Source organism: Cucurbita pepo, chromosome 18 (genome assembly GCF_057944985.1).
Source record: "Cucurbita pepo subsp. pepo isolate OVF chromosome 18, ASM5794498v1, whole genome shotgun sequence".
NCBI classification, from domain to species: domain Eukaryota; kingdom Viridiplantae; phylum Streptophyta; class Magnoliopsida; order Cucurbitales; family Cucurbitaceae; genus Cucurbita; species Cucurbita pepo.
This window is the reverse complement of record NC_141815.1, coordinates 6,972,952-6,995,586: the sequence shown is the minus strand read 5'-3', so window position 1 is coordinate 6,995,586 and position 22,635 is coordinate 6,972,952. Positions and strand designations below refer to the sequence as shown.

Sequence of the window (22,635 nt, the reverse complement as noted above, 5' to 3'; positions counted from 1 at the left end):
TGGACTTAGAGAAGGGAATGAGTGCTTGCAAGAACAATGGGCTTAGAGAAGGGAATGAGTGCTTGCAAGAACGATGGGCTTAGAGAAGGGAACGAGTGCTTGCAAGGACGATGAGCCCCGAAAAAAGTGGATTGTGAGATCCCACATTAATTGGAGAGGGGAGCGAAACATTAAGTGTGTGGAAACTGACACAGTTTAAAAACAAAAACCTTAAGTGAAAACCTGAAAGAGAAAGTCCAAAGAGAATATCTGCTGGTGGTGGACTGAAAGAGAAAGTCCAAAGAGAGAATATCTACTAGGGGTGAAAGAGAAAGTCCAAAGAGGAGAATATCTACTAGGGGTGGACCTGAGCCGATACTCAAAAATAAAAAAATGGTAATAATCAAAATAATTTTTTTTTTTTTTAAAAAAAGAATCGGGTAAATAAAAACAAAAAAACATAAGACGATCTTCATACTTAAATTCCAAAACTAGACACTTCTCTCAGCAGTATTTCAAAAGAACTTCAAAGCTCCATTTTTAGCTGATTTCTTGATGTGCATTTCGTTCCTATCAGTTTCATACTTTCCCAATCCGATCTGGTTGGCTGTACATAATGAAACAACTTTCCTGATGAAAAGAGTATCGTTCTCAGAGGAAAACCAAACCTTCTAAACCAAAACCAAACATAAATTCCCTCCTATGACCTAACATAATAGATATCAATCGTCTCCCAAATTAATACTCATTCTTCTTCTATGAGCTAAATGCATAACTTTCAGTTTGCTTCATGCTATATCAGGCAAGGATACTCAGATTACAATCAGCACTTGCAGCAAACATCAATATGACCAACATAATATCATCCTTGGAGAGCATGAGATGCCTTTTTCTAATGGTTGCAAACCTTTTCGAGTCGGGCAGATGGTCCGAGAAGTAGCTTGCATAGAGTTAAATCCTCTTCAAGCGTGTGAGAGATGGGGAAGCTGCAACTTTTTCCTCCTTGAAGGGTTGAGTTGAAGAATCAGAAAGATTAGGCATCCTTGAAACACTACCTTTTCCTTTCTTGGCATTTGGCCCAAATTCCTCTATCATGTATTTCCACCCATCTAGCGGTCTCCGACGACTAAATATATGGGTCTTGATGAAACTAGCAATCTGCACATGAAAACGAGCAACTGGGTAACGAGTACGCTAAGGAGAGAGTTTCTAGAATGGAAAGAAAATCCAGAGCAACAACAGTGTAGAGGGATAACATAGAGGGGCGTGGTGAACTTCGAATGAACGAAATGATATCCTTGATTAAAGAAAGTTAAGATTGTAACATCACACTATCGGTAGTTCATTAACCATTTCAATTGTAAACAATGCAATAACACTAGTCCTGTCATAGACGAGTCAGTTATAGTTCTCTTCTGCGATTTTTCTCGCCTAAGAGTTTTCCAACCCGGTCTCAGTGAACCGAGCCAGAATTTGACAGCTACAACCAGAAAGATCAGAAAATTCTTAGTTCTTAATCCATGTTATATGCATACTACCTCTGGATTTAGTTGAAATGATACCACGAGCAATTATTTATTGTTTCATTCAATAAATGAGCTATTATATTAATTATACGAGAAGGCATAAAGTCTTAAGATTATGTACATTTCAAGCTTGGTAATTTAGCTTACAAGAATGGTCTTCAACAGAGTTTTGGGATGTTATATTGCTTATTTTTTTAGTTCAATGGGGTTGGGTAATCTAACATTTGACCTCTTGGTCAACGGTATATGCTAAAACCAATTAAACTATGCTCAAGTTGACAAAAATGTTATATCGTTTATCTAAGTGTTCTTTGTTTCCTTTGTGTTGGGTGATTACACAAATTTTCTTTTCCCTTGTATATTTCACCTTTCTAATGACACGTTCTGTCACTTATCAGAAGAAGCCTTTTTCGTTAAAGAAAACGTGGTAACAACAAAAGAAAAACGAGGAAATATTAACACACCTGAAATTTGTTGTATGCAATACGACGATCGAACTCCTGAAGAAGAATGTCTTCTTCCCTTTGTGTCATCTCCCATACATTTCCCTCGTGGCCTTTGGATGTCGTTTCCCATCCATCTGGTTTGTTTCTGAACTCTGAGGAACTTGGAACTTTTGAATGGTTTAAATCATCATTGACAGACTCAAAAATCCTGCAATCATAGCAGTTCAGACTTGTTGTGCTAGCTCAAGAAAAAAATGGAAATAAAAAAATATCTAGGCAGTAACTTGCAGACATTTTTTCCTTATTGTGTTCTTTTTACAAGTGAGTTTTACGGGCCGACTGGACCCGAAGCTTCTCAAGCTCAAGCAATTACATTTCTAATTAGAGACCAATGTGTTGGAGCTAACATTGGATCCACTCAAGAACCTACTAGTCTAGGTAAATATCTAATGCATTCATGACCAGGTTTTGAGCTACCCCTCCTTAGATTATGCTCACGACCATACCATTAATCTCTAGCTCGCTCGGGGTCCACCAAGCCAGCTCTTAAAGACAATGGTTCTAAGTTATTATCTTTTGGGCTTAAGGTATTGTTAAATTCAATACCTCACTTACCTCGTTGTGGGCATTGGTCTCTCTAACTTTTTGTAATTGTCTATTTGGTCTAATTCTTTTGGATTGGAACCTTCATTTTCTAAGTTAGTGTTGGAAATCCTTTCCATAGAGATGATTTTTCTGTGTTCTTTCATATATCTCAAAAATTTGGGGTCGAATCCAATTAACAAACACCTTTACTAATGATCAGCAGATAAACACCACAAACATGAGGATTTAACAATTTGCATTAACAAAAGAGAAAGAAGAACTCACTCAGAGCAGCTATCCATCAATCTTTCAATGTCATCCCCACTGCCTGTAATGGAATCCCCCAACCTAGCCTCCTCTTGCTTCTCAATCTCCTTCATCCACAAATTAGCATGAATCCTCTGTTTCTTCAATCTATAATCCTTCTTAATGTTTTCCAAGCTATAAAGCGACCCGCCGCCACCATCACCATCACCATCACCTTCCATCTCTTGCTGATTCACTCCTTGTTTCTGCGTTTGAGATGCCTTTCGCCTCTCGTTCCAATTCTCATTCATATCCTCAACAAACGCTTTCGTGTCTGCATCCACATCCGACGGCAACACAATCGTAGGGTTTCCAGACGGGAAGTTCACATCGCTCTCCCATGGCGCTTTGTTCTTCGGCGAAAGGTCTTGCGGAAGCCAAGCAGATTCCCAAGTATCATTCCACTCATCGTCGCCATTGCCAAACTTCCCGAAACCGGAGGTAGGGGAAGAAGATCTGCTTGACAAGGCTCTACCGTGGAAGGATGAACCGAAATGGGTTCGTTTGATTTGCAGAGGCAGATCAAGAACTCGATTCTTATTCGTTAAATAGAATTTTCCAATGCGATGAAGGGAATTCATGTGTGATTAACAAATGAAATAAGAACAGGGATTCGGATTGGCGGCCACAAATTACTGCACAGTGAGACGAAGACTTCGGAAGAAGAAGAAAGCCGGAGAGGTTGGGAGAAAGGAAGGCGCGGAAGTTCGAGAGAGGTTTGGTTTTTATTAAAGAATTTTCTAAATTAATAAAAATATTTTGAGCTATTAATATTATTAATTTTTTTTTTTAAATTAATAAAAATTGTTAATTTATTTTTAAAATATTTTTCTTTAAAAAATACTCTTAATTTCTTTTTTAAATCTATTAATACATTTTAATTTTTTTAGAAAAATAAAAAATGCTCTTTAGTGTTTTAAAAATATAAACATATAATTAAAAAAAGCATTAATTTCCTTAATTTTTATATAAAAAAAAAAAAAATCAATTTTTTTTAATGGTCAATGTATAGGTATACCCATAGATAATTTCTAATTTCTTTTTTAAATTTATAGATATTTTTTAAATATCTGTTCTGTTTATACCAACAATAAGAAGCGTATGAATAAAACTATTAAAAATTTAAGGGTATTTTTTAGATATTTTTGAAGCAAAATAAATTTATTTTTAACGGGACTTTTTTTTTTTTTAATTATAAAAATTTTAAGATATTATTGAAACTCGCAGGCGTTTATTGAGCTATGTTAATCAGGTTCAGGCAAAGATACTATTTAAGAAAATTCTGATCGCTCAACTGTAGCTATTAGAGCGATTTTATGAGATTCATACCTTTAACCTTTAGTCAAGGAAATAATACCTGAGAATATTGCAACTAAAAATCTCAATAATGTACGAAATCACCTTACGATCATACCCTCAAATTATAAAATTATAACAATCTCACTTTTTTTTTTTTTTTTTTACATTTCAAACCGTTCTGATCTGTCATAACCCTAATCCACTCCCATTTTGGGCAGATTAGATCTACTAGTTCTTTTTGACAGATTGTTGAACTGATTGTTGAACTAAAAAAAAAGATCGAAAACTACTCTTCACCCTTATAAAAGTTGTGCGCTTTAGTCTAATAAAGATCGAACCTCGAACCTCGAACTTCAAACTGAGTGAACGTATATCAATTATCACTGAGCTAATAGTCACACATCTCTAATACGATTGCATTTCAGTGGAAAAATGACAGAATTTTTGCAACTCTCACCATTTGTGTCTGGTAAAGCTCTAGATAATTAAACTAAGTAAATGTTGTCTAATGTGAACAAAATATGAACTACAAATGAAATGATGCCAAAAAAAGCCAGAAGGAAGAAACATTGTGATTATATGATTTCAATCACTGCTTCCTTCCAACACTTTCGTCTACATACCTCATACAATGTCTCTCCCCAACTTCATTTTTCTTTTCTAGCCAACGCCTCTCCTTTGTACTCACAGGCAGCAGTCACCACAAAACCTGCTCCTACCTGGATCGAAAGTTTAACGTAATGTAAGGGAGGTGACGAGAGGAAAGGGGGAGTGGGTCGATGGTGCCCCGAGGGGGCGGGGGTGGGGGAGTGCGTGTGTATAATTGTAAAGACTTACTTGACAGTCTCTTAAAACAGCGCGCTCCTGAAGTTGCACATTGCTGCAGATAACCGAACCTTGAATTGAACAACCGTCTCCAATGGTAACATGATCCATGACGACTGAATTAGCGATCTGTATTGACGAGGGTCGTAAAAGTTAAAGTTAACAAGGTTCTTACAACAAATAGACGATAGAAATTCCTCATTTTATCCCAAATTAATAGGTGATCATATGATACCTTCACATTGGAACCTATCCGGCAATGTTGGCCAATTACTGACCGTTTCACGCTACATTTGTCACCCATCTGTGAACCTTCTCCTAACATACAATGGGGTCCCACCTGAAACCCTCATCCCACTTAGTACAAGGGACTGACCAATATAATAAACACAAGTATAAAGTAAACCATCATTCGGGAAATACAGATATTTGATTAATTCAGGAATAACAAGGAAATTCTCTCTATATTTTTCTTTCCTTTTTTCTCTTTCTTTCTGGAATAAAAACCAAGCTTACATGGAGAAGAATGAAAGAGGACTTATGTTTTGCCTCTTCCTTGGAGAAAGACGATTAAATAATTCCCAATCATGGTCCTTGTAGATCTGATCATCCATATAATATACAAAAAGAAACTCCAGATATTTGATATCTTTCTTTTTTAATGAGATCTCAAGTTTCATTAGATATCTTACAACTGGAATCCCTCTTTTTTCTAATCCAGTTCCTCGAGGCTTTTTAGAGGTTTTGAAAAGAAGTTAGGTCTCTTCCTATGTTTCTCGTCTGTCTTTGAACACCTCTATCTAAGAATTTTTGTAAGTATCCATTAGACTTTATTCTTTTGGATTGAAACCCTTTCTTGTTTGTTTATTTTAGGTATTGTTTGGATTCATGTTACTAGACCGTCATTTTATGCTGTTGTTGAACTTTCATGTTCTCAAGAAATTTTTTCTTTTTAAGAGAAAACAAGAACAAGGAAACTACATTGGCGACCTTTACTATACGATATATGCCGCACGTATCAACATTTGAAATTATATACTAAAAATGAAGGTATTTATAAACTCACGGTGGTTTTTGATCCGAGTTGGGCAGAAGGATGAATGATGTTATTTTGAGCAGAGAAAGAGTAACCTGAAAGATGGCTTGCTTCTCCAATAACCTAACAAAAATTAAATCAAACGTTAGTCAAAGAAACATAATGAAGTCCAGAGAACAGATGCAACACAAGAAGGTAAGGAAAGGGTTCGAGCACTACAATAAACTTACATCCCGATTAATGTCGCTGTATGCTTGAATTGAAAATAAGCGAGCACAATACTTGCTACTAGGGGGAATATAAACACAACATTTATGTGTTTTTCGAACCGGAATAGATCCATCAGCACCGTATGCATAAAGATCATGAAAACTTGTAGTAGATGAATTAGAAAGTATCTGTGAAATCAATACTTGGATCTTATGGGAGGAAACTTTCTCATTCCCATTTTCTTCCGCTTGGGGTGTTCGATTCAATACAACTTCTGACCTCTACATTTATTGAAGAAATTAATCTAGTTCAGTAAATTTATATGCACTTGTTGACACAATAGAATATGTCACGGCATTACAAACTAACCAACTGGCTCCGCACAAGATAGGGCAACACGTCTTGCCTTAAGCTTCGGAAAGTATCTTTTTGATCTAGAACCTCCTGCAAAGCAGATCTGGGAGATAATACAATGGAACATGCATAAGGATATAGACATCATTATGACTAATGTTGTAGTAGTAAACAAGGAGGATAATTAAATTGAGACCTTTTGAACGCATACATATATGCATCCATGAGATCAGTTCGGATATCCATCTGCATAAAAGAAAGAGATAAAGTAACATTAAACGCACGAAACATGTATAAGTCACATCATCCATTTAGGACTTGGATTCATAAAATGTAATAATCAAACTCGAATCATAAAAAAGGAAAAGTAATTCAACAAGATGAAATAATTGATAGGTTCGAAAATGAAGCGTTTCACAAAACTGTGAAACCTCAAAGGGCCTAATGTGGCTTGGTGCCATAACTTCAATCAAGCACATTAGTAATCAGTAGAAAGACAACTAGGTTTTAGAAGTACGGAAGCTTTTTACCAAAGAATACCTTGTTATAGTAACCGTTACCTGGCCAACCGCACGGAGTATGCTCTTCTGAATTTTATAGTCTTTCTCAATTTCAGCACCTGGAATGAAATGAAAAGAACATAAAGGGAACATGTTGAATAAAATTCTATGGAGATGTTCCGAAAAATGCTAACCGGTTGCTATGTATAGTAAGAACTGCTTGGTAGGATCAAGTCCAACAACATTGTGAACTACTGCTTTCTTGGTCTTATCTTTTCCACCAGTGGATCCAGACTCGGAAGACCCACTGACTGGAACAGAGCAGAGCATTGCAGTAACTACAGCATCATGCCGCCTATGCGCAGCAGCAACTGCACCAGGAGAAACATCAGAAACAAGATCACCACTCACGACCTGCAGAAAAGCAAAGGACACATAACTGTAAATAAACATAGAGTTACAGATCATATGCTGCTTAAAGTGCTCAAGTCTAACCAATATATCATTTGCTGTTAAGTGGCGAGCAATGGCCCGAAGTGCCCCAGCAGTTCCAACATCCTCAGGAACAGAAGTAACCTACAAATATCAAATTTTTAGAAGAACTACAAGCAGTATTTTTCCTTGCAGGTAGTAATGGGGCTTGTGTATGTTATGAAATCTCGTTCTGACGGAAAATTTTGTGAAACCATTGCAGACTCGAAGAATATATATTGAGGAGATCAGCAGCTTTTTTAGGTTACTTGTGTATAACCAACCCTCTCAATTTTCTCATTCATAAGGAAAAGTAAAAACGGAAGGTGATGTAGAGCAGCAGCATCGACATCAAAAACATAAAATTATGCAGAGTCCATCGAACATAAAAAAAAAATCAAATGTATTTCAAATTTCAATAACTAGGAAAGCAACATAAACTTACTGCATACTTCTTCCACACTTTTGCAACATACCAATTGGACATTTTCGATATATAAAATGAACATGATTAACCTCATTGGACAACCAAGTCTCCTTGCAACATTTGCTTACCAAGAAGACTCATCCTAAGTAAGTGACTGCCATGGAATTTGAACTCATTCCCTCAAAGTCATTGTACATCAAGCGAATCCATTGTGGTTACCAACAAAATTAACATTTGTTATTGTAATACATTTTCTGCATTAAAAAATTTCACGTTTAACTATAAATACAGAAGCTACCCCATTCACAATTTCTTACAAGTCTTAACACATGGCTATTTTAAATACATTAAAAGAAATACCCTTGCATTACACCATTTAACCATGTTAAAATTTATAGTTTCCCTACTCCAGACAACAAGGCTTTTCTCATACTAGTGCAATATGAATTGTTTCCTGATGGGCATAAATAAAACATTTGTGTTTCGTGTTTCATGTTCATCAAAAGAGCGTACAAAAAGGGAGGAGAACTAGACGTCCAAGCCCAACCCAGAGGCTATAAAATTTTGCAAGAAATCACTCCAACTAGTCAATAGCAGAGAAATAAACGTAGAACAAAAAAAAAAGTTCTTGCAAGCAAACAGCAAAAAGGCAATATTTGATCCAATCCAAGCTTTCACTGAGCTTCCACCCAGTGCCCCAAGAAATTTTGTTGAGTGAACCAAAACCTCCATTTCCAATATTTCTATTCGTACGAATAATATTTTAATAAGATGAATATAACGATGTAATGTGAAAAATTCAGCTTTACATTCTTTCCTAAGTCCTACCATTTTATCTATAAATATTGACGCTATGATCGTTTATTCAGTCATGAGTCCTCAAAGCCTAAGGGTTCTTGCACAAGGTTAGTCCATGAAGGGTGAGTCAAGACCTAAGATCAGGCGAAAAGGCGTCGTAAAGGATAACAGGTGGATACTCCTATACTACTCAGAGTCCAGGGAGCGCAAAGGCATGCCCTAATTCTCCCCTGCGTGGGGAAAATGGGGCAAAAAGCAACCTCATATTTCATCCAGCAATTTGATCATACAAAACACTCAACCATCTCCATAGCCAAGTATTAAAAAACAGCTCAGTACCTCTACACGGAGACGATCATCATAAGCCCCTGATATCCAACTCCCTATACGAAGAGCCACATCTTTACCTTCAGCAACCTGTACACATATAAAAACACAGTGAAATCATGAACTCTATACACCGCAGCGGAACATGCAAGAGTATACATTAGAGTAATAAAAGGAACCATACAACAATGAGATCCTTCAGGTTACTAAGTTCTAAAAGCTCCAGGACGTACGAGAGGACCGGACGATTCGCCACCGGCAGTAGTGCTTTGGGAAGCTCCTATTGGTGAAAACACCAGACAAATAAAAATACATTCGAGTAAAACCATAAGAAACCAAATTCCAAAGTGAAGATTGATCAATTGCTGAGAAAATTGATATGAATGAAAGAGAAATGTTGATGATGATGAACATAAGGTTCGGAAATGAAACCTTGGAAACAAGAGGTACAAGATTCTTTGAAGTGCCGCCAGCTAACACCACCACCTGAAAATCCATGGAAGCAAACGAAGAGGTGAAGTACTCTCTGAATCTGCGGGGAGTTCTTCAGCTTCCGTCAAAATCGATTGTGCTCGAGAATGGAAATTCTTCTTCTTCTTGTTCTTCGCGCTAATTTAGCAACAAAAAAAAAAAAAAAAAAAAAAAAAAAAAAAAATCTCTCTAGTGAAAATTTCGCAGAGGCTTGTTCGTCGAATAGAAGGTAAATACTAATAATAATAAAAGAAAAGAATATTATAAATTTAGTATTATTTTTTAATATAATTTGTCGAAATTTAAAAAAAAATCATTAAATATTATAATTTTATTAAATTATGTCCATAAATATAATCATTACAAGCAAGTTGATCATTCACCACTTGTTCTATAATTACATTTTAATAATTTGTTTATGATCCAACCATAAACCAAGTCTCTATCAGGTCCAATTTGTTTATGATATAGTCATAAATTAAGTCTCGATCGGGTCAATGAGAATTTGAGGTCTCATTATGATCTTATAAGGTTATGTTCCCGACTCCCTATTTGGTCATATACCAAAAAAATAAACATATTCTACCGACACCCAAGTAGATCAAAAGATAAGTTTTCATGGACGGACAGAAGTTCATAACTCACTCAAGATTAAATTCAATGCGCATATAATTATTTTGTGAAATATTAATATTTTTAATTAACGGATTTATAAATAGAGATTAAATATTTCGTGATCTAGTCTATAAAAACCCATTGTATAGATACCAACACTCTCATGTCTCCACATTGATCGTATTAATAATGTTATTAGAATAACACACTTAACCTTATCCTTATACTACAGACTCTTTAGATTATTACTCGAACAATAAATATGTTAAAATAGGAATAACATAATTAAAATTATTTTTAATTTTTGAAAATAAATCACTAATTATGAGGTTACAGGCATAAATCCGAACTATAATTTGGTATAGTTACGATGGATTTAGTTTTATCGGGGCCGTTGTATTTTGTTTTCAGTCTCACTAGCTTAAAGTGATATAGTTTATGCTGCACGTGATTATATAGTCTGACTCTTAATTGGGTGATAATTAGAACGTACAATGCGTATAATGAGATGATCATCGTGTTGGGTTTTATGTCCTAAAACTCATAGTTTGTAAACAAAAACATATTCTATTTTCAATAAAGTTATTATTGTTATTTATTCAGTAAAGATTGTTATTGATTAAAGTGAACTTTACGATCATTAATCTAAATCCAATAAACTAAGAACACTCTGGCTATAGTATGATTACTTAAACTATATGGAGAGACATAAGAGTGGATCAAGTTCAAGTATATAGTCAAAATGATCTATAGTATAGGGATAAGGCTGAGTACCTTATTCTGGGGACACTATGGATGCGGCCCACTTTTGTATATGATATAAACAATGTGATCACTACATTGTACATGTGGAGACATGTGAGTGGGGGCGTCCTATGCAATGAGTATTGCATAAGATCGGACCATGAAGAAAACCACTCTCACTTTATAATGTCGTTTACTGTTGAGACTGATTTTCTTTTCATTCGATAACCTAGGTAACTCGATTTTAATCCTGAGCTAACCATGAACTCCTGTTTATTCGGAATTATCCTTAGATTTGCATGGGTGAGAGTGGCTCTAGTTCGCCGACTCAATAGGCCTCCCATTTCAGGGGTAAGACTGGGTGAATGGCTGGGGACGTGGGGTGCAAGATGAAATTCACTCCTACCCACTTTTAGGGATAGAAGAAAGGTAGTTCCCTTAAGCACTGACTTCAGATCTTGAACAAGGGGCCCCACCCTCTCATTGGTCTGAGAGGGATTCGGTTTACTGGTTGGACCACAAACCAATTGTTCATTAGAGGATCAGTGAGACATAAGGAACAAGAAGTAACTTTAGGGGTAAAACGGTAAATTGACCCAGCTCTAGTTACGAACAACCTGTGAATGATCGACTTACTAATCATGGTTATATCAAATGGACAGAAATATATCTATAGTGAGGGGAGTGCAACTACTAGGCTATAGTGGAGTGTCCTAGTAGTTAACGAATGTTGGTTAACAAGGTAATGAGTTTAGCCAGTTAATCTTGGATCGTTGGAGCCCATGATCTATAGGTCCATTAGGTCCCTCTGCTAGCTCATATCGGACTAAACCATAGAACAGTGTGACAAGTGAGTTCGAAGTGTTCGAATTCAAATTAGGGAATATGCGCTACATATATACGATATATTTAACCGCATTTTTGTTTTATTTACGAATTAAACAAAAGAAGAGAATCAGAGATATTTAAATAAGATTTAAATATCTTAATCAATTATGTGTCGGAATGGATTGGGATTGACATTTGAATTAATATTAAATATTAATTAAATAGTTTAATTAATCATTTAATGTTACTTTAATTTGAAATTCATTATTCAAATTAATTGTTGAATTAAAATGAATGTTGACTTCATTTAATGGAAAGATCTGGAATTTTGAGGTGTAACATTTGGTTTAACCAAACTTGCATGTTTGCCAAATAAACCCCACAAATTTGAGTGGAATTTTGAGTGTCAAAATTTGGTGATCTCAAATTTGCATGAACATGGAAACATGACTCTTTAAACAGAGTGATCATTGTACATGGAAGGTCTTCTTAGTGGAAAACCTTGAGAAAAACCTCTCACAAACATCTCTTCACATATACAAAATCCCTTCCAAGTTTAGTCACTCACCGGATTCCACAATCCCGTTCTAAGGCCGGAGGATAGTGGAGAAGACACTAGTGGTAGTTCGAAACCGGTTCGTGAGGAAAAAGGAGTTTGAACTACAAAAAGGTTAGTATTTAAACTAATTAAGTTCTAATACTTATGGCATGCTAGTTATATACTATAATTAATGTTCTTAAAGTGCTTAAGATCCAAATTGCTTCCGCATGTGTTATATTAACATCATCACATCGGACAGTGCTATGAGACCAGTGATGTCATGATCCACGTCTATATTCTTAAAAACTATATTAATAGTATCGTTTTGTTTTCTATTTCAAAGGATTTGATTTGTTATTATTTTAGCAAGGATCTCGAGACCAAATTATTTGATTTTTGAATAAACGGTTTTAACCGTGTTTTCTTTATTTACCTTATTTGTGACCTCACATAGAGGTCTTAGAGAGTCGGGTCGTGACATTACTTCTCTACCGAGAAAAGCTAGAAGTTTGAGAACTTCTTGTACTTGCTTTTGCACGATTTGCTAGTATATAACCAAAGAACGATGATCGACTACATTTTTTTAAGGTTAATTAGAGAGTTCCGATGCACGAATTAGTGCAAATAAGGACGATCTATTTTTTTTTTTAATACAATAATTATTTTTTTACGTTGTTAGACGAGAATGGAGGTCAAATGGAGTATTAAAACCCATAATAATTTCGATTTTAGTCGTCTTTTTCGTATGTTAAGTTTAATAGTTGACAGATGGGAATGAAGCGATCGATTTTTTAGTTGATAATTTGTGTCTTATCTACTAAACTATGTTTGAACGGACTTTCGTTTGTCTTCTCTCGACTCATTTCTTGACATTTAACAATTTAGCTCGATTGAACCGTTAAAATGAGCTCACACGTCAGTCTAAGTGCTCTAAAACTGAGTTTTTCTTTTAAATCGTTTGTTCTGCATCTAAAAATTTCGGGTCCTTAAATCACGATGGAGGAATCTATGAATTTTGAATTTAAAGATTCTATTGTGTTTAGATTACCACAAAAGAATGTATTTCTTTGTAACAGTTCAAGTCCACTGCCAGTAAATATTATCTGCTTTATCCTGTTACGTATCGTCATCAGTCTCACAGTTTTAAAACGCGTCTATTAAGGAGAGGTTTTCAAACCCTTACAAGGAATGTTTATTCTCCTCTCCCAACCGATGTAAATCCACCCCCTTGGGACCCAGAGTCATCGCTGACAAATCGCCCGATGTCTGGCTCTGATACCATATGTAACAGCCCAAACCCACCATTAATAGATATTGTCGCTTTGGCCCGTATCGCCGTCAGACTCACGGTTATAGAACACGTCTGTTAGGGAGAGGTTTCCACACACCTTTATAAGAAATGTTTTGTTCTCCTCTTCAACCGCTGTGAGAAACTAAATCCTCCCTCCAACAATTGTGAGAAAACTACCGGTCCAGCAACTCCAATCACGAGCATAAAAGTGAACCTTCATAACGTAATTCCAAACCGTAGCAAGAACGAGAATGGCAAAAAATTAATGAACTACCTCATTTGTGTATGTCAAAGTTGGAAAGTAAAATCATTAGAAAGCTAAGTTGATACAATACATGTCAATATTTGCTTCTATACGAGCATGATTTGTTCTCTTTTCCAACCAATGTAGGACATCACAATCCACCCCCTTTAGGGCTCAGCGTTCTCGCTAACTATCATTTCTTTCTCCAATCGATGTGGGACCGCCACCAAATCCACCCCTACAATCCACTCCCTTTAGGGCCCAACGTCCTCGCTAACACTCATTCCTTTCTCCGATCGATGTGGGAACGCCACCAAACCCACTCCCTTTGAGGCCCAACGTCCTTACTGGCACATCGCCTCGTGTCTACCCCTCTTTGGGGAACAGCGAGAAGGCTGACACATTGTCCGGTCTACCCCTACAATCCTCGCTGACACTCATTCATTTCTCCAATCGATGTGAGACTACCACCAAATCTAACCCCTTTGGGGCCAGCGTCCTTACTGACACACCGCCTTGTGTCTACCCCTCTTCGGGGAACAGTGAGAAGGCTGGCACAACACTCATTCCTTTCTTCAATCGATGTGGGACTACCACCAAATCCACCCCCTTTAAGGCTCAGCGTTCTTACTGGCACACCGCCTCATGTCTACCCCTCTTCGAGGAACAGCGACAAGGCTGACACAACACTCATTCTTTTCTCCAATCGATGTGGGACCGCCACCAAATCCACCCCCTTTGAGGCTCAGCGTCCTTATTGGCACACCGCCTCGTGTCTACCCCTCTTCAAGTGTTTATAGTGTGAATAAATATTGTCGAAAAATTCAAAATAATAATAATAATTAAATAAATAAAAAGTTTTATATTCGAGTAATCTTCCCTATTCCCACATCATTTGATTGCTCACTCAATTCCAAGAGTTCATAAAAGGAAACCAACAATGGATGCCAAAAACCCTGAATTCAGCGATGTAGATATCAATCCGTTCGCAAAATCTCATTAAAAAAATATTACAAATCTTCATCTTACTCTTAATCCTGTTTGAAATTCTTCAATTTTTCATTTCTAATCATCAGGGGATCGGTAGCTGCTGGTGAAGAATCATGCTCTCATCAATGGCTTCCTGTAACATCCCGTGCAGTTCAGGGTTCCAATTTCGGTCCATTTCCTTTAGAAGGAATTTCGTCTTCAATGGGCCACACGGTTCACTCGCTTTTGCCTCGGGGTTGAAGCACCAGAAGAATCCACTCGTTCAAAGGGTCACTACATGCAATTCCGCCGCTTCCAAACAACAATTTGAGGTAAAATTTTAGGTTTCTTTGGTTGGATTGGATAGATGTTTTGAAATTATGTTTGTTCATCGGTTTGATTGGGGATTTTGAGTTGGGAATTAGATAGTTTATGATCCTGATGAACGGATAAACAAGTTGGCTGATGAAGTAGACCGGGATGCTCCTCTTTCGAGGCTTACTTTGTTCTCACCTTGCAAGGTAACAATGGAGTTCATTCATGTTAAGCTTTGGAAATGGTGGGTTTATCCCTTTTGTTGGGTTTATATGTTGAGTTTATTGATGCAGATTAATGTGTTCTTGAGAATAACTGAGAAGAGGGAAGATGGATATCATGATTTGGCCTCTCTTTTCCATGTAAGTATTGAAATGCTTCTATTTGATGATATTAGATGCTCTTGTTACAGTAAATAGCCTTTTCAGAGTCCTGTTTTTGGTATGTTTTTGATGATGTTCTTGAATGCCATGAAACTTTTAGCTGGCTAAAAGCACTTTTTACGATTCAAAAAGTCGTACCAAACTCACTTTTCGTCGTTTAGAAGAATCCGAGGTGTTTGATAACTCGGTTGGTGAATTTGGATGTTTTGTTCTATTTTCCATGTAAGTAATGAGATGCTTTTGTTTGATGATATTAGATGCCTTTTCAGAGTCCTGATTTGAAGTGAAACACTTCCCCATGCATGTTTTTGGTATGTTTTTGACAATGTTCTTGAATGCCATGAAACTTTTAGCTTGCTAAAACCACTTTTTACGATTCAAAAAGTTGTTCCAAACTCGCCGTTCGTCATTTAGAAGAATCCGAGGTGTTTGATAACTCGGTTGGTGAATATCGATGTTTTGTTATCTTTTCCATGTAAGTAATGGGATGCTTCTATTTGATGATATTAGATGCCTTTTCAGGTCCTAATTTGAAGTGAAACACTTCCCTATGCCTGTTTTTGGTATGTTTTTGGCAACGTTCTTGAATGCCATGAAACTTTTAGTTGGCTAAAAGCACTTTTTATGATTCAAAAAGTCGTACCAAACTCACAGTTCGTCGTTTAGAAGAATCTGAGGTGTTCGGTTATCGACTGGTGAATTTGAATGTTTTGTTCTCTCTGCCATTAGGTGATAAGCTTAGGGGATACGATTAAGTTCTCATTGTCGCCATCAAAGAAGGACCGGCTTTCTACCAATGTATCGGGAGTACCCCTCGATGACAGAAATTTGGTAGTTTCTTTAGCATAATGCTCTTGTTGTTTTGTTTCTTCTGATGTTCTTTGTTTCCTTAGCTTATTTGTTTGTCATATATCTGCAGATTATCAAAGCTCTTAACCTCTACAGGAAGAAGACTGGTAGTGACAAGTTTTTCTGGGTGAGAATCTATGAAATGATTAAATATCTTCAATGAATGTCATGAAATCTTCTTGTATGAATGGAAAATGTTGAGAACCTATTGTAAAGTTTGGAATTGTTCGTTTATACACGAGCAGATCCATCTCGACAAGAAGGTACCGACTGGAGCGGGGCTTGGTGGAGGAAGCAGTAATGCTGCCACAGCGCTGTGGGCGGCCAATCAGTTCAGTGGATCTATTGCTACTGAGAAGGACCTTCAAGAATGGTCGAGCGAGATAGGTTCTGATATTCCCTTCTTTTTCTCGGAAGGGGCGGCGTTTTGTACCGGGAGAGGCGAGGTATGTCTAAATGACTACAGGCATTGATAAGAAATATACAATCATGTCGATACACGAAAGGTGCAGAAATTGGCATCTTGAGACAGGTTTTGATAGAATTGAGTGTCTTTGTTTTGACCTTACGTTAAGTATTTCTGCATACATCAGCTGGAATAGTTCGATTTCCATTGCTAATTCTAAAAACCGATGAGCTCGTGACGACTCTTTCTAGATGAATGCTTAACAAATTCTTTGTTACTAGCTGGAATTGTTTGATTTCCATTGCTAATTCTGAAAACCAATGAGCTCGTGCCGACTCATTCTAGATGAATGCTTAATGAGTTCTTTGTTACTAGCTAGAATAGTTCGATTGCCATTGCTAATTCTGAAAAGAGATGAGCTCGTGACGACTCATTCTAGATGAATGCTTAATGAGTTCTTTGTTACTAGCTAGAATAGTTCGATTTCCATTGCTAATTCTGAAAAGCGATGAGCTTGTGACGACTCATTCTAGATGAATGCTTAACGAGTTCGTTTTTTACCAGGTTGTACAGAATCTTCCACCTCCAGTACCCTTGGACGTTCCAATGGTTCTCATAAAGCCCCAGGAAGCATGCTCTACAGCAGAAGTTTATAAGGTAATGGAAATTTTAGTATAAGCTGAAAAAAAAATAAGAACTTGTTCTTATTTCCGTTACATAATGAAGGCCGATTTGTATTCCTCAGCGCTTACGATTGGATCAAACAAGCAAGGTCGATCCTTTGTCGTTGTTGGATAAAATTACCAAGAACGGAATATCCCAAGATGTGTGTATCAACGATTTGGGTACGTGAGTTTGTCTAATGTTTACTCAAACGAGCACTTGCAAGTGTGTGAAAGTAGATCGAGTTGGTGAAATTAGTATGTGTCGTAAATTACATGCTATAGATCGAACCCCTTGCCTTAAAACTTCAACTTCGACGAACATAATATCGTACCAGATTACTTTAACTGGCGTATGAACATTAGTGACTTGCTTAGCATATCAATTTGACCCTATTTTTGTAACATGCACTATGTCTTACAATCCTTGGCATTCTTTCTCTTCAGAACCTCCTGCTTTCGAGGTCCTCCCGTCTCTTAAAAGATTGAAACAGCGTATAATTTCTTCCAGCCGTGGCGAATTCGACGCTGTGTTCATGTCCGGGAGGTAAGAATGTCAAACGAATTCTTCGAACATCTCTCGATCTTTGTTCATATGCTGTTTTTATGCTATAGATAATACCAGATGTTTTCTGTTCATCATATCACCACCTCAAATTTCATTTCATGCAGTGGTAGCACAATAGTAGGAATTGGGTCCCCAGATCCTCCAGGCTTCATATATAACGACGATGAATTTCAGGACGTATTTTTGGCAGGTAACAACCCGAACGCTTCCTGGCTAGTTTCCTCTATATGTTTTACCTCGCACCACCATCGATGCACAAGTCCTCGTTTTAGGGACTTTTTTCATACCCTGTGCCTGTTAGAGAAGTTATATTCATTGGCTAAACTTACATGACTGATAACCGAACATAAGTATAACTTCAGTACTTCAAAAGTCATTCCAAACTCACCCTTTTAATAACTTTCGACATCATCTGCTACACGTGCGGAAGAAGATGAACCAATTAAGTAAGATAAATATCGAATGAAAGAACGTATATGGATTTCTCTCTACTCTCATCGATTTGTTTTGGTGTATTCTCAAATCAAATATTTGGATGGAATCTTACCCGAAAAGTTCTGAATGCAGAGGCAAACTTTCTCACCCGTGAAGCAAATCAATGGTATCGAGAACCTGCATCGGCATCAGCTCGTAGTCCGCCTTCCGAGCATCCTGAATTGGCTAGATAGCTTGCTCATTGAATGAAATAGAGGTTCAGCTTATGTTCCTTGTTCTAGTGAGGATTCTTGTATGACAGTTAAACTACATCCTCCACTGATAAACTTGGGAAGTGATTTTGAGCTCTTTTTCTATGCCAAAAGAGAGTTATTTAAGAAACTTATGTGATTTCCATGACCATTGCTAGAACATTTTCGTAAGTTAGAGAGCTCGCAAACGAAAATAGGAACGATATTTCGACATGAATCTAAAAAGAAGGAACAAAAAATCAATCAAACTCACTTTGTTTTTCTTCTTTTAATTTGGTTTATTATCATAAAATTTCTTCTCCTCTAATGGAGGAGAATAGACAAACTGTCTAGGAAAACTGAAAATATCGTTCCCTTCGAACGGAGAAGTCCACTCTCTAGAACTATTAGCTGATGTTTCAGTAGCGCCTCCCATTGTATCTCTGTTGAAATTAGAAGTACCCGACTGCCCAAATGGCCGAGCATCCACCAATCGAGAGGTATTTGATTCATAAATGTGCGGATTATTTGGAACATAGGAGGAATTCAGCCCCTGCAGCAAACCACCAGGTCGGGCTGAAGATCTATCCACCGACCAGTCTATGTCGGTGTAGTCTAAATTAGGCATCGAGCAACCCGTGTTCCAATCTATGGGAGACGTCAACCCTGATTGGGTTGAACTTGCTCCTGAAAACAGTCCAAGGGAGGTTGCAGGTGCTATGGGAGATGATGCACCTGTTCTGCTCCATGGAGCAGTGCTGTGGGTGGCTTCAGGGATAAAATGTCGTTGTTGTTGTTGCTGCTGCTGCTGATACTGAACTTGAGGATACATCTGATTAGAGGTCATGTCACTAGCCTTGAAACTTGTTGAGCTGCGAATATGCGGCATAAACCCACTAGACGACATCGAATACCGACCAGCAGGAGGTGATGAACTTATAGTACCAACAGAAGCTGGCTTGGTGAGCAATGACGGGTTCCGACCCTGTACTACCGAACTGGGTTCTCTCGCTGGACCAGATTGAAGACTACTAAACTCGGTTCCAGTTGTTAAACTACGAGTTTCGTTCCTGGATGGTGGAGATGACAATTGAGAGGGTGGTGATGCCAAAGAGAAGGAAACGGGGCTAGTTCCTGCACTTGACCACCTTTTATCAGTTGTGATCTGTTCATAATTTCCCCATTCCATCTTTGGCTGACTCCTCCTCGGAGGCTGCGGTATATTCTTGGCAATAGACATACCGGCTGTAATTGCTCCTTTGGTGTAATTAAAATCCTTCTCCTCCTTTCTTTGTTGAATTGAATGAGGATTGAGGTTCGCTTGTGGTCTTAAGGCTTGATTAGTATTACCGGGAAACTTACTGCTCAAAGCGGTCGGAGGGTCGACAGTTTTTTCGGGCTTAGGAGGAGGAGGAGGAGCAGCAGCAGCAGGAGGCGGATCGAGCTTCAATTCTCTCAAGGATTCAGCTGCCTTCTCCAGATCACCTTCAGAAGCAACAACAGCTCTCTCAACTTCTTGTTTTGTACACTTATAATGTGCTTCCAAATCTGCTATACGGGCAAGCTCTTCTGATATGTCAAGTTTTAAATTGTGCCCACCAAGATCTTGATTAGCCGGATCATCTGCCTCTTCACCACCTTCCAAAAGCCATGCAACTGACTCCTCTATATTGCCTTCGTTTAGCATGAGAGCTACGGTCGCCCGATCTTGCGAAAAGCCCATAGAAACTAATTGCTGAGCAAGAGCATCAAGCTTTCTGGACATAAGGTAGCCAGTGCAGCGTTCCTGCAATTCCTGGGCACGTCTCTCTTTTTGACGCTGATGCTTCTTCTCATTCTTAAGACGGGTTTTTTCTCGTTTATCAATGTCTGCCCCTGGGATTGTTTCTGGCCTCACAGTAGGGTTAGACCTTTTGTCTTTATGATCCTCTGACTCCCCAGACCAGCTACCAGTATTCGAAACAGTATCGTACTCTGCCACCGAAGAAAGTAGAATCCCAGATTGAGCATCTGTATCATCTATGTTCCTGAATCGATCACTGGAATGAAGAGGTGAAGAAACAGATACTGTTGGTTCAAGTGCATGGAAGGTTCCTGAAAGAGGATTATATGCAGTAGCGGGAACACCGCTACTACCAGCAGCAGCAGGTCCTGTCGACCTTGGTGCAGGCTTCTGTACTTCTTTGCTGGCTTTCTTGTCTTTTGGTTTAGATTTGGAAGCTGGAGACATCTCTCTACAGCTAGAAAATTCTTTCTGAAATGTGCAATACACAACATCAGATCTCTGTAACATAAATGATAATGCTTAGTTCATCTAAACAAATAAATGACTCTATTGATCGTCTACAAGCAACTAGAATATGTATACAAACATATGACTCTTAAGACTTAACTCTATCAAGACAACAAAACACATACATAATCAGCATAAACATACACATGAAGAACCGAACATTTATATTCTTAATGTCGATTAGCACCGTTTACTTCAAACAATAGCCTGCGACCTCATGCACTTTTTACTGGAAAATTCTAAAATGAAAACTATTGTCTTGTGGAGTAGCAAACTATTCACTGTTCTAACTAATAAGTTACCAAAGCCCAAGTAACTCATCTGTTCTAATAACACATCACATGGAAGTTCCAAATCTGTACTTACCTGTCCCGGTACGAAAGAACACTATTGCAATCAACCTTGATCTTTTCTACTCCGACCCAAATCACCTCAAGATTATTATAAAAAAGAACAGAAAAGAAAACGGAAGTGATTTCTCTTCGTCGTTAAACTCTTCATTCCCTTTCCAGCCATGAGTCCCAAAAGAGGTTCTAATGAACCCTAACCACAAAACTTTTATCTCCTTGATAAAAGGGAGAGCACCAAGAACAATTCAGTGACAGTCATTTATGTTTATGGATAGCAGTTTGCACATCTAAAGAGAGGAGGATTGGTTCCAGAACAATTGAGAACAGACAGGCCTCTAAGTAAGAGATGAGTCTCCGGCTACTTCAATACAGAAACCATTCCTCCACTAAAATCGAATGCAACAATCCTACACTAAATAAAAAAAAACTTACCAAGCGCAAACAATCCTATAAAGTTCTTCCAAGCCCAGAACTCAAGAAGCATTGTTGAATTCAACATCACAGAGCTCAGCCAACCATTGTATAAGAAGTAAGCAGGCCGAACTAGTATGGTCCTTCAGAGTCTAGCATCATGAATAGTAGATGAAGAATACATACGTAATTGAAATTACAATATGAGAAACGAGAGCCTAAATCATCCAAAAAGATGATAGAAAAAGGCGTGCACCAACCTCTCTTACATTTGTGGCATTGCAGAGAAGAACAAGAATAAATGAGAAAAGAATCAGAAACATGCAAGAAATAACCAACAGAACTCATTACAAACGATGCTAATAACGAAAAGCGAAAGAACGAAAATGCGAAAAAGTCAAAATCCATAGTTCATTCCAAATTCAAGCGCAACATTCAATTTCATTCCAGTTTCTCCAAACCACAAACGATCAACAAAAAATTAACACCATGCAACAACGCCAAAGAGACGACTGAAGATTCAACAGAAAACAGTAAAAAAAAAAAAACAAAATCCAACGGCAAGTGGTACTCCGGAGACGCCAAACTCCATTAAAACGCAGAGATATCATCCAACACAACGTTTGAAGTTGACTGAAGAAGATTGGCTCCAAAACACAAGACAAATTCGAACACGAACACAAAACTCGTACATAGTTCGAGAGCAGATAACAAAAGTTTTCAAGAACCGCAAAAGAGAGAGAAAAAGAGAGCGACCTTGGGGATTGGATTGCAAATATTTGTTGACGCTACAAATTAGATACGGCAGATCGAGAAATTTACGGATGAACGATAATGGCGAGGAGAAATGAGATAGATAGGCATTACAAGGCTGAAGCTGAATCAGATGGAATTAGGGTTTTGAGGAGAGAGAAAGCAACAAAAAAAAAAAAAAAAAAAAA

At 37.6% G+C, this 22,635-nt stretch overlaps 4 protein-coding genes across 7 annotated transcripts; 1 reads left to right on the top strand and 3 right to left on the bottom strand.

Annotated features, from left to right (window-relative positions):
• Positions 1–564: 564 nt before the first annotated feature.
• On the bottom strand, positions 565–3,556 carry LOC111779550 (mucin-like protein). The gene is made up of 3 exons (XM_023659610.2): positions 2,822–3,556; positions 1,970–2,159; positions 565–1,137 (listed from the first exon to the last, which is right to left on the bottom strand). The coding sequence occupies exons 1-3, from the start codon at positions 3,421–3,423 to the stop codon at positions 931–933; spliced, it is 999 nt and encodes a 332-aa protein (XP_023515378.2). The 5' UTR covers positions 3,424–3,556; the 3' UTR covers positions 565–930.
• A 987-nt stretch (positions 3,557–4,543) lies between these two features.
• On the bottom strand, positions 4,544–9,746 carry LOC111780736 (translation initiation factor eIF2B subunit gamma). The gene is made up of 13 exons (XM_023661222.2): positions 9,522–9,746; positions 9,274–9,369; positions 9,102–9,179; positions 7,562–7,642; positions 7,261–7,480; positions 7,127–7,185; positions 6,763–6,812; positions 6,582–6,669; positions 6,233–6,493; positions 6,033–6,125; positions 5,202–5,306; positions 4,979–5,095; positions 4,544–4,860 (listed from the first exon to the last, which is right to left on the bottom strand). The coding sequence occupies exons 1-13, from the start codon at positions 9,585–9,587 to the stop codon at positions 4,789–4,791; spliced, it is 1,386 nt and encodes a 461-aa protein (XP_023516990.2). The 5' UTR covers positions 9,588–9,746; the 3' UTR covers positions 4,544–4,788.
• Positions 9,747–14,705: 4,959 nt separating this feature from the next.
• On the top strand, positions 14,706–18,791 carry LOC111779832 (4-diphosphocytidyl-2-C-methyl-D-erythritol kinase, chloroplastic). Its single transcript, XM_023659994.2, has 12 exons — positions 14,706–14,793; positions 14,900–15,124; positions 15,218–15,313; positions 15,401–15,469; positions 16,220–16,321; positions 16,410–16,466; positions 16,585–16,785; positions 17,310–17,402; positions 17,491–17,590; positions 17,855–17,954; positions 18,080–18,165; positions 18,543–18,791. The coding sequence occupies exons 2-12, from the start codon at positions 14,927–14,929 to the stop codon at positions 18,641–18,643; spliced, it is 1,203 nt and encodes a 400-aa protein (XP_023515762.2). The 5' UTR covers positions 14,706–14,793; positions 14,900–14,926; the 3' UTR covers positions 18,644–18,791.
• A 109-nt stretch (positions 18,792–18,900) lies between these two features.
• Positions 18,901–22,635, bottom strand: LOC111779831 (uncharacterized). 4 transcript variants are annotated; one of them, XM_087119604.1, is made up of 3 exons: positions 21,955–22,635; positions 21,716–21,846; positions 18,901–20,894 (listed from the first exon to the last, which is right to left on the bottom strand). In XM_087119604.1, the coding sequence occupies exon 3, from the start codon at positions 20,868–20,870 to the stop codon at positions 18,930–18,932; it is 1,941 nt and encodes a 646-aa protein (XP_086975730.1). In that variant the 5' UTR covers positions 20,871–20,894; positions 21,716–21,846; positions 21,955–22,635; the 3' UTR covers positions 18,901–18,929. The 4 variants fall into 4 exon arrangements, with proteins under 4 accessions (XP_086975730.1, XP_023515760.2, XP_023515761.2 ...); XM_023659992.2 differs by having other exon boundaries at positions 22,451–22,635; XM_023659993.2 differs by lacking the exon at positions 21,716–21,846 and having other exon boundaries at positions 18,901–20,924; positions 22,451–22,635.